The sequence below is a fragment of the Eptatretus burgeri genome, chromosome 1 (genome assembly GCF_056783735.1).
Source record: "Eptatretus burgeri isolate ZD-2024b chromosome 1, Ebu_testis_v1, whole genome shotgun sequence".
Classification (NCBI taxonomy): domain Eukaryota; kingdom Metazoa; phylum Chordata; class Myxini; order Myxiniformes; family Myxinidae; genus Eptatretus; species Eptatretus burgeri.
Window position 1 is genome coordinate 131,571,194 of NC_140961.1, and position 12,500 is coordinate 131,583,693.

General features: G+C 47.6%; 1 protein-coding gene across 2 annotated transcripts in view; it reads left to right on the forward strand.

The window, feature by feature from the left end:
* The window catches only part of LOC147035430 (disks large-associated protein 1-like), a 148,189-nt gene that overhangs the window by 83,695 nt on the left and 51,994 nt on the right, over positions 1-12,500 (forward strand). For both annotated transcript variants that reach the window (XM_085898177.1, XM_085898185.1), the window contains 2 exons: positions 11,563-11,746; positions 12,321-12,500. The exon at positions 12,321-12,500 is cut by the window's right edge and continues 52 nt beyond it. In XM_085898177.1, the coding sequence (XP_085754303.1) occupies positions 11,563-11,746; positions 12,321-12,500 (364 nt within the window). The remainder of the gene's footprint in view (positions 1-11,562; positions 11,747-12,320) is intronic.

Here is a 12,500-nt window from a genome sequence, read left to right on the forward strand (position 1 = left end):
ATGACTTCTGCCCAGTTCGAACAATGGTTGGTGAAACTGAACCATCGTATGTCACTTGAAAAACGCAAAATTGCGTTCCACGTTGACAACTGCCCCGCTCACCCTGCATGTCAACTGGAGAACATAGAACTTGTATTCCTCCCACCTAATACTACCAGTCACACTCAACCAATGGATGGTGGCGTCATCAGAAACCTGAAACTTCACTACCGCCAGATCCTTGCCACGCATCGCCTGAATGCAGCAGATGAGGGAATCCCATTCAAATGGGATTTGCTGGATGCCCTGATAGCTGCCAAAACCGCATGGGGAAAGGTCTCCAATGTTACCATCGCAAACTGCTTCCGTTCGGTCGGGTTCGTCAATGCGGATCTCAGCGCCCATGAAGTTGATGAGGAGAGCGATGACGACCATGGAAACCAGTTCCGCAATGTCTGGGAAAGACTCGCTGAAATCTTTGGTTCAGACGCGATACCCTCATTGGAAAAATACATCAACGTGGACGCTGAGTTACGCAGCACCCAACAAATGACTGATGCAGAAATTGTGGATTCTGTGAAGAACGTCTCCGACGATACGGGTGACGTGAACGATGTGGACATTGTCGATCTCGAGGACTCAGGGGAGACATACATTCCAAACGCGCCTCCAACTATTCGGGAGGCATTCAGCGCCCTGGATGTGATGCGCCGATACTGTCTTTAGGTGGAGGATTGCCCAGACATCATGGAATACAATGACCGGTTTGAGTCCTTTCTCATGCGCCAGATGCCCAAGAGTTTGAGGCAGTCAAACATAAACGGATTACTTCGCGAAGGAGTAAAGGATCGATCGAGCTTCGTGTTGAAGTCCAATCATGGTTTTATATTGGCTTGTTTTGTACATTATCACACTCACTTACACATAGGCATTGAGTGGTAGTCATCACCACGATGACTGTGTCTCATGTAATTTGTCACCATACCATCACCGATGGTATATGAGTTGTCTTACAGTTGTTCATTATCTTTACTTTTGATAAACTGATTCATGAATTCCATCATTGCTTGATCACTTTCCAATTCACCAATGAACCCCCACCTATGCCCCGAGGATTGTGTTTTCCTTTTGGTACAATAGCTGGCTCTCACACATACGTGTCCAGGCCTCGCGCGACTTCATCCTTCACCCCACAGTCATCATGAATGTTCGCATACGCGTAACTCGTCACATTTCTAAGTCGTCACTTTTTTCTCGGTCCCGATGGTGACGACTTACGCCTAGTCTACTGTATGTATATATATATATATATATATATATATATATATATATATATATATATATATATATATATATATATATATATATATATATATATATATATATATATATATATATATATATATATATATATATATATATATATATATATATATATATATATATATATATATATATGTTTGTATATATATATATATATATATATATATATATATATATATATATATATATATATATATATATATATATATATATGTTTGTATATATATATATATATATATATATATGTTTGTATATATATATATATATATATATATATATATGTTTGTATATATATATATATATATATATATATATATATATGTTTGTATATATATATATATATATATATACATATATATATATATATATATATATATATATATACATATATATATATATATATACATATATATATATATATATACATATATATATATATACATATATATATATATATACATATATATATACATATATACATATATATATACATATATATATATATATATATATATATATATATATATATATATATATATGTTTGTATCTATACAATATGCATATATACATATATATATATATATATATATATATATATATATATATATGTTTGTATCTATACAATATGCATATATACAATATGTTTGTATATATAAAAAAATAAAGTACAGTTCCACAGGATCTGACACAAATCATGATAAAATTTGCAAAAAGCTTTAGAAGGACTGGAAACTTAGATTTAGAAGGACTGTCAGGAGGGCTTGCCACTCAGCCGTCCACGTGCGCCGATCCCCAAACCAGAAGTCCGGAAGTGCAAGTGCAATTAATAATAATGAAACAATGGAGATGGCTCTATCTTGTGGTTACCTGCCGCGATTGAGAGAGGATGCCATCCCCATGATTAAGCAGAAGAAACAGCCGTTGCTTGAAACATAACACCATCGATACCCTGCAAGAAGCACGTGTACAGCAGCAATTTGAGTGATGAATCAAACATCAGTTGCCATTGCCTGGCAGTTACCACAAGAGCACCTGAAAATAATTATCTATTATCAACACAAATGTCTGCAAATCAAATGAACCACCATCTATTTATAGTGGAGAGAAAGTATTGTTGCGAATTCACGCCCGCCGGCGTGTGATCGGCCACGTAACTCGAATCGCGGCCGCCTCGCACACCGGAACGGACAATTCAGTCGTGACCCTCCGGGAACTACCGCCCAGAGCCAGTCACGGGTGGGTCTTTCGACCTCATCGTTGGGCATAGTTTGTGAAGGCCGACAACAGGTTCAGCATTCGTTGGTATAAGTTATCTATTACACAACGAAACGTTCAAAGTCCGTTACTAATACGTTGTGCATAAGACCAAGTCGTTATGAATACGTCTGAATCCTTAAAAAAAACATCAAAAGTTCAACGTAAGCCAGCGTTTTACATGCATTTTAATACGTTGCCATTGCTGGCTAAAACGTCAAGGTGTGACTGGGCCTTAACTCACTCTACACTGACCCCAGGGTCCCTTTGGCGGGAATCACTCCTCCCCCAATCACTCATCGCACCATGCATTCCACATTCGCTCCAGACACATAGACCCGCTGGCCTCACTCACTCAACATGTACTCACCTCACAACTTTTCTCAACTCGCACATCGCTGAATCCTGCCATCCTGCTCACGACATCCCCTAACTACCTCATGCTCCCACGTCGTCCCTTAAACTAATAGCACATCCTTTTAACACGACGTAGTTAAGCTACGTCCCCACTACACATTCAAAGTCTGTCTCTGTCCTCAAATCTTATTTCCCATCTACATCCTAAATCTGACTACAATCCCTCTACCTAATCCATTCCACGGACTCCATGAGGGGTTACCCCTGCCCCATGAAGTCGGTCTAACTATGCTAACCCTTCCCCCTAACTCGTGCCATCCTGTGCCCAGGCAGGGGGTCTTTCACCCCTGCCCAGGGAATCCTGTTCACCCGAAAGCGAGGCTGGCTATTTTTTATTTATTTATTTAAAATCGCAGCACCAGCGCGGCAACTCGCAACCTGCGCACCAGCGCGGCAATTCACAGCCGCGCACCTTTGGCGTGACGTCATGGCAGCTGTTCGCGTCCCTCGTCCCTCTTGGACGGCACCATCCGGCAGGGATTCACCCGCCTGCCGGATTCCAACCATACACGCAGCCATGACGTCACCCGGCGCATAAAAAAAATCCAAGCCTCGCGTTTCCAGGGGTTCCCCACGCGAACGCATGTGCTCTGCCCGTTGGAGCTTCACACACCCGCCCGCGTGAAGAACTCGTCCGGTCCAAATCCGTAATCCTGCCTAACATTTGTCCGTCCGCGGGATCGGTAACATTCACCGCTGGCGTTTCCGGACCGGGTTTCACTCCCGCAAGCGTGCACATGGCGGCCTCGTGCGTGTCATGGCCCGAACCTCGCGATCTCTGCCGTGTAAACCCGGCGCGGTCCCCAAAACAGCTACGGCCACTACTCGGCCCTTGTCCCTTATCTGTCGCTGTCGTCTCCGTCTCCTTTCGACACACGCACTCAAACTCCCGCGTGTCACGAGACTCCACACCACGACATTCCACTCACCGCGGGAGATGCGGCTGCATGCTCACGCATGCCGACCGACATCTCCCTTGCACACAGCGACCTCACACACGCTGTTCCTCTCCTTACAATCGGCCGCTCACTCACTCGTGCTGTTTCCCTCACACACACCATACCACTCACACACGCGGGGGCACTCACCCGCGCTGTCTCACTCACACACCGTGCCTCACTCTCACACGGCTGTTCGCACACGCGTGCCGTTTCCTGCACACACGCGGCTCCACTCATACGTGGTGCTCCATTCATACTGGCTGTTTCACTCACACACACGGCCTCTTCCACTTGCGGTGCCCCTTGAACACACGGCGTGCTGGGAAGCACGCACTCCGGCACACTCGCAAACACACCACTCACACACGGGGTTTCTGGCACACGCGGAGCTTCACCCATACACGCGGTCGCACTCACACCTCTCACCACACACACCCGGACATTCACGCCAGGGACAATCACACCGGGGACTCGCGCTACCACAAGGGGTTCCGGGGTCTCTATACCCCCCAAGCTTCATGTGCACCCGTTCACAGCACTCGCCCCCTCGACATCGCAAAGCTCGACTGGACCCACCTGGTCGAGATCCGCTTCAAGGGAGCATAGCGTCTCCCTCTGTTCCTGAAGGAGGCCATCCAGCGGCTCGCATCGGGTCCCTAAACAGTCCGCCAGCTCCCCCTCATGGTCCTCCACTACCTCAATGTGTGTGTGCTCGTCCCCAACCCCGTCCTTATCGTGCAGTCTCTTCCCAATTTTTTCTGTTTCTTTCTGGCTCCTTTTTCCTTCCCATCTGATTCGTTCTTCCTCTCTGAGCCCCATCAGCTGTCCGTTCTCCCTCCGGAGCTACTCAATCTCCGTTGACTCCAATCTTGCTCTCCGTTTTAGTTGTTCAATTTCAAACTCGTATAGTTTTTGTTTTCTCTCCCACTGTTTCTCCTGCTCTTCATTTTCCAATCTCATCGTATCTTTCAATTGGCTCATTTCCTTCCTGTGTTTCATTCACTGTTCTCTCACTACTCTTCCTTGTTTCCTCTGCTGTCCTTCCTTCTCCAGTTTCATGGTTTTCTTCATTTGGTTAATTTCCCTTTTGTGTTTCATTCGCTCTTCTTTGTCTATCTCCTCGCACTCCAGCCTTGCCTTTTCTTTCAATTCGTCAACCTCGGCTTCATGTTCCTTTTATTTTCTATCCCATTGTTCCTCTCGCTCTTCCCTCTCCAATCTCGTTGTGTCCTTCAATCTCCTGATTTCTTTCTCCTGTCTCATTCCTTGTTCTTTGTATTTCCTATTCCACTGTCTTTCTTGTTCCTCATTCTGCAATCTGGCCTTCCATTCCAGCTGTTCGATCTGTACAGTGTGGTTCCTTAACGTTTCATTCTCCGTTCTCGTTCTTTCCTCACTCAACATCTTCAGTTCGTTTTGTAATCCCGTTTCTTTGTTTTGGTGTTTCTGTAACTCAGAAGTTTTCTTTTCTAATTCTTTTCTCATCTCCACACACTCCGACCTTGCTTTGGCTTCTAACTGTTCTTCCTACTTGCCCTTCTGGTTTTCTACCCATCTTCCCAGTTCCTCTGTCTCCGTTTTTACCTCCCGTCCCAGCTTATCCACTCTCTTCGTCATGTCTTGAAGTCTTTTCTCGCAGTCCGCCGTTACGACCTTCAATCCCTCCTTTGTCTCCTCCTGGCTTTCTTTTAATTTTTCTATTACCTTCTTTACCTTGTGTCTCATCTTGCACGTCTCCCGAATTATTTTCTCACCCGCCCCCACCGCAGGCCTGACAGCCGTTGCACTCCCCCCCCGCCCCCCCCCCAGCTCGTTCGTCCCAGCACGTGGTGTCGCCATTATGCCTGCCTGCAGACATTGCCCCACGCTCTGCGTTTCACCTCGCATTTCTTTCATTTCTTCTTTTGCCCCCGTGTTATTCGTTATTTCCCCCTTTATTTGGTGTTGTCCCTCCTTTACTTTGTCCAGCCCATCCTGCAGGCCTGCACCCATGCACTGCATCTCTTCCCGCTGCATTTGCACATTATTGTCCATTTTGTTTTTTATGTCATCCATTTCGTTGTTTATGTTCGCATTCATTGCCTTTGTGTTTGCATCCATTTGTTGCGCATTCGTTTCCATCTTGCTTTGTATATTCGCATTCATTTGGTGCGCATTCGTATTCATCTCTGCCAGCATGGCAAATAGCTGGGCCATGTCGTGTGCACTCGGCTGAGCCGATTCTGCGAGGATCGGGTTAGGGTTTCGGAGGAGGGAAGGGGAGGTGTCATATACCGCGGCCGTTGCCGCACCCATTTCGGGCTCTGGGTTTGGTTGGGGGAGTTCTTGTTCCTGCACACCAATGTCCTGCTCGGGTTCTCCATCCTGGGCCATGGATCCTACATTACTTCACATATGCATTTCTAATACCCCCGGTACCCGCTCGCCTTGAGACTCCATCTTGTTTCTCGTAACGGATTAAATTTAGCTCACTCGTAATTTAGAGGGAACGGGGGGGGGGGGGGTGGGGGGGGTCGCCTCGCACACCCCTGGTCCGTTCCCCGTGAATTTAGCTTGGAGGCGGGGTGGATTTGAATCCCACTCCTGGACACCAGTGTTGCGAATTCGCGTCCGCCAGCATGCGATCGGCCACGTAACTCGAACCGCGGTCGCCTCGCCCACCGGAACGGACAATTCAGTCGTGACCCGCCGGGAACTACCGCCCGGAGCCAGTCACGGGTGGGTCTTTCGACCTCACCACAATCGTGCCAATCGCCCACCCGCGTAGTATAGGGTTGTTCGCCAAACTCGACCTACCTAAGTACCTACGCGGATGGTTAATCGGGCGATCGTACCTTGCCGCAGGTCGGCCTAGGACACGAACCGCTTAAGCAGTCCGTTCCGTGCTACAGTGATAACCGAGCGGTGTTATCGCTGACCTCGACGGATGTGATTATTTATTGGGTGTCTAAACCCCACTGCCAATCCTTTACGTGATGCAGGATGGAGAGTCAATAAAAAGAAAGGAGACGAAGCAGAGCGGGAATAGTTCAACAAGCAAGCATTTTATTGCGCGACACACGGACACAAAAGAAGCACGTATATTCAGCCATACAAAATGCACAAAAAGCAAATGTAAGAAAAACAGTTAAAACCGACTATACGCGTACACACGGCAACACTTACACAGTTTTACTTGAAAGACGGCGCCACCACAAGCATTTACGCAAAAAGCAAAGGAAGAAAGCCACCCTCACAGGCAAGGAGACAGACAGGCCCGTAGACCAAATGTACGTGGATCCTGGAGGATCGGCCAGGTCCACGAGACCGGGGAGGTCTTACCCGCGTCCTCGTGACGCGATTGCGGGCAAGCCGCAATGTTCGCGCCGCTGCGCCCCGACTCCGTGCCCTGGCGTGGTCGGCGAGTCCTCTCCGGCGTGCTCCCAGCGAGCGGTCTTGTTGGCACCACGTTTAGGGTGGGGGAGGAACGGGGGCCCCCTCGGCACTATCTCAGCGCGAATGGGGGGGGGGGAATCGTTGATGCTCAGGGAGAGGGGAATGGCTGGCTGGCTTGGGTCCCGCGATGAGACGAGCGATCCCCCACACCGCAACCTCATCGCCGACCGCCGTCCTCACTTGACTCGGACCTGAGCTCCCTAGCCCCGACCAGCCGGCTGCAGCTCCACCGCGCGCACTCAACTTGGACTCGACCAGCCAGCCCAACACCCAACACCCAACACCCACGAGCCGCCTTGTGCTCTCGTCTTTATAGGCGGCAGGAGAAGCCAATATGCAAATTCCAGGATCAGAACGCGATTGGAGGCGGGGCCACGCTGCCCTCCCCCCTGGTCAGCCATTGGTCGGGCAAAAAGAGGTGTGAACCTCCCCTGATCCGCATATTTGCATCAATGGAATTCACATACACGCGCCTGGAGGCACTGCCAAACCGCCTCGTGCTTGCCCATTGGACGGAGGAGAAGTGGGCGTGAAGCATTTCTGATCCGAATTCCTCTCGCATTTGGACCCGCGGCTCGACGCATTCGGCACCAACTACCGAACGGCTCCTGGACAGCACGATGTTTGGTGTTGACTGGTGGTGTCTGGGAATGGTTGTGAAGGAGAAAGGCGAAGGTGGTGGAGGGTCTTCTGTGGTGGTTTGGTGGTTGGCGGGCGTCGTTTGGGAATGGCGGTGAAGCGATGTTTGCGGGATGGAGTTGTGAAGGTAAAGGCGAAGGTGGTGGTGTTTGCGTTGTTGGCGGCTTAATGGTCGAAAATAACCATAGAGAAAGAAAAATGGCTAACTGAAGGATCGCAGCCCGAATGGATCACATAAATTCCCTCTATACAACGGGTGTGGGCTAACTACACATGGACTTATCGAGATATCTCACCTGACGACCCTTTATGGTGTAATGCGAATTTCCACAACCGTAACAGTATGTTCAGTATATATCATCTCCACCTCCGAGAGGATATGACCTAGGACGCTAAAACTTTCAGTCCCGTTCCCCTCCACCGCCCTTCCCTCCACCACCCTCCCCCCCTCCACCACCCTACCCCCTCCACCACCCTCCCCCTCCACCACCCTCCCCGTCCCCTCCACAATCCCCCATCACCCATCATCCCCGTGATACCCACGATCATCCCACACCCCCTTCCACCATTCCCCCACAATCCCACATCAACCATCACCCCCACAATACCCACCACCAAACCACATCAACCATCACCCACATAATACCACCACCACCACACACCCGCCATCCCCCATAGCACCACTCCCCCTTTCACTGGGGCAGGACATCAACACCTCATGGACCCGACGGTGGGACACGACATGGACACAAATGCCCTCTGAGGAACTTATGAAATGGGACAATCGCATCACACACAAGATTCCTGGTCAGCTTGTGACAGGACAAAGCATTTGTCACCTATTTTGTTCGCAGTGTGCCTGTGCGGTTTTAGCTGTCGGTCAATGATGGATATTTCCGCTTGAGTCATAGAACTGATTTATTAATTAATACAAATTCCCTGCCTTACAAACCAATAATTGAACCAAAAAACAAAACCCACCAATCTGTCGTGAACATACACCCACGTTTTCATCTTCACTAACACTTCTGCCTTCTTCCTTTGATACGAAATGGCTCCACAATCCCCCCGGAAGCGTTTCCATCACTAATTTTATCACCAGTCGTTTCTTCAAAATCCCACTGATCAGTTTCAACAAACTGAGAATCTTCAGAGTTGCTAATGACGGTGGAATCAGTGTCTCAAGCCAAGCTCGAAATACACTTTTTCTATGTAAAGCCGCTATTTGTATCAAGGTGATTTCATGATGTAATGTCATTGTCAAAATCCAAAATTAGACACACGAGGGCTTTTTTCAGCACTTTGTGATTGGTAAAAAGTTTCAGTTTTTTTCTCCCCTTCAAAATAGACTGTGATTGATGATTTTTCAATGGTTTTCAGAAAAAATAAATTGCATTTGGGTTCCTCTTTAAGCGTGGAAGAACCTCTTGGAATTCTTAACTTATCTAGACACAAGACAGGCGCACCTCACTCACTCCAGGAAAATGGGAGAGAGAGAAAGAAAGGAAGAAGATTGAAGCATGGTAGTGGCCTCTTGCCAGTGGGCTTCGGGTGGTTCCAAAGTGGAGGGAAGGGAAGGAAGGGAATGCGGTGGGTGTGTGGTTGCGTGGTGTTGGGAGAGGTGTGTGTCAATATGGAGCAGCTGTGCCACAAGGATCTCATGCTGCCATTCACCCTCGTGGTGTTGCCCCAGCACAATGCATCTCGCTCCATCCTCCGGCTCATCAACCTCATGGACCCGACGGCGGTACATGATCGATAGGCAGGTCTTGTTCACATTCCGATCCTTGGCACGTCGGCCAGCACTGATCACTGTGTATCTTGGCTTATATTGACCTCGGGCAAGGCATGGCTTCAGGAGGGCAAGGTTGGTTGTTGCCCACTCGTGTTGTGGCTCCATTGGCCCTCCTTTGCCGCAGTGTGACGTATCTTGGCGACAGCACGGTACTCTCCATTGGGAACAGTAGCACGAGTTATGGCAACGTCGTGGTATTCGGCATTGGGGATGGCAGCGCTAAAGTAGTTCTGAATATTTATTTACAACTAAAATGGCCGCCAATCTAACAGTCGGCCATCTTTGATCGAATTGCAAAATTAAATGATGTGATTTTTCATACCATCATGCTTTGTCTTCGTTCCAAGCTTGAATGAAATTGGTCCATACGTGTCTGAGATATGGCTGCAGACGGACACACACACACACACACACACACACACACACACACACACACACACACACACACACACACACACACACACACACACACACACACACACACGAGACCCAATCCCCAATCCATAACTTATACAGGTGGTAAAAGTCAATAACTATCAAAATCATATTTATGTTCCCGATTTGTTAACATTATAAACTCAGGCAGATCGGAATTTCCACCATCACTGTCCTCCACATTCATAATTGTGTTTTATGGAATTTCTTGTGAGTTTAACTCGTTCATTATTCATTCATTCAGTCATGTGTCATGCTCTAGCTATGCGGGGTGTCGGTTCTGCCGAAGCAGTTTCTTGGCGAGGATTACAATTCTGGTCGGGGTCGCCACTCCGACACAGGAAGTTAGGGCAGGAATTTGTAATTTATTTATGGTGCCGGTGATAATTCGCCGACTCGTCATGAGGGTCATCGTCGGATTTTTGACATCCACCAGCTGACGTTGACAGATAGGACACCAATTTTAACGTCCATCCGAGGGACCGCACACACATTGATGAATCACTCGACCTGTGAAACACCGGGATGACGGTTTATTGCGGGGTCAGGATTCTAACGCAAGCAAGACAGCTCAGAAGCGAATGTGCATACATACCTCTAGGGCTGAGGCCATCCTGCTAGCCCAGTTCATCATTCATACAAATTATTATATTATTCAAAGTTTAGCATATTACAGGTCTTTTGAAGCTCCATATTTGATGATTTATGCCTGGTGCTGGCTTAATGGCTAGAGTGGTGGGTTGTGCTTGGGATCTGAGGGTCCTGAGTTCAAATCTTGCTTGGCTGTTGAATTAATACCAGGTGGGGTTTACTGCCTGTCATACTTTTGAGCTTGGCAAAAATGAGTGACAGCTTGCTGGTATCCTGTTTCGGAGTGGCGACCCATCCAGGATTGTGCCCAATAGCCCATGAGACTGCTTGAGAGGCAGCACCAACGCTCTGCACAGAGTATGGTCCCAATGAATGGATGGATATTTGATGCGTTCTTTCCAAATACATTAAATCATTCATTAATTGGTATCATTCAGTTTTCATCATCAAATGCATCTTTATTTTGTTTCGTGATCATCTTTGATGAGTTCATTTAGGTGAAGGAAATTACCCATTTTGTGACTTTAAGGCCTGTTTGAGTAATCGAGGTCAGCATATATCTTAAATTAACATTTGGGCTTTATCAGGGAAATGTTAGAACTTTTGAGTAAAATCTACAACTCCTTTTCAAGTCGGTTGCTTCTCTATCTATTTGTTTTGCATTTCCATAACTGCTTGTCTGCAGCAATAATGATGAGCCCGTTTCCGCTGAACACAAGTTATTGTGCACCCCTCTCTGTCCCTTCCTGGTAGGGCCTCTCCAAAGGTGTACACAAGGAGCCACAGCTACTTGCGGGCGGTGAGCGAGGTCTCCATAAATCACAGCATGGAGAGCCTTGGTCCGAGCACGCTTCTTGCATCCCCCAAGTTTCGCTCACGTAACGAGAGCTACATGCGTGCCATGAGCTCCATTAGCCAAGCCAGCTGCGTCAGTCAGGTAAGGACGGGCAGCCCCTCGTTTTCATCCACCTCGAAGAGGATGAGCTTTCCTCCAAGCTTTTTAGATAGTTCTCAATACATTGGTTATTTGGGTTGTCAAGCCGTAGTGCCAAAATGTGGCTGCGCGTTGGTGCATTTGTGCGGCTGGGGGTTGTATCTTACCCGGAACAACAACCTGACTTTCATCTCACCTGCAGATGTTTCTGCACTCATCGACATACAGAAGCAGAGCTATGCAAATCTTCTTGGCAGAAGTTGTGTGCTAGTTCCACCCAAACAGTGATTATAATTTTTTGCTGTGACAACTTGTAGCATGGAGAGACATCCAGACCTCACAGCAATTCTTTATGCTTCAAACAAATTAACATTATATATACTGGTAAAGTCTCAAACAACAACCTCCACAAAACATCCCAGACACATTCACATACAATTCAGGTGTGTGTTTGGGGGACTTGATGGTCTCCTTTCTAATGGGGTTTAAGAGGCTATGTGAAGAAAATGTTCAAGAAGACCTTGCTGCAGATGATGGGTCGAGCTTAGGGCTGTGGGTCGGTGTTTGTGGTGAGCAGGTAAGCGAGCTTGAAGTAAATGGACAGTTTGAGGCAATGTGCGAGTCGGTGTTCAGCGAGATGGAAGCCCAGACCGTTGAGGCACTCGACCTGCCCGCCTGCTTTCGGACTCGCAGTCACAGCTACCTTCGAGCTATCCAGGCCGGCTACACATATGAAGAGGAAACTACATCAACAGTT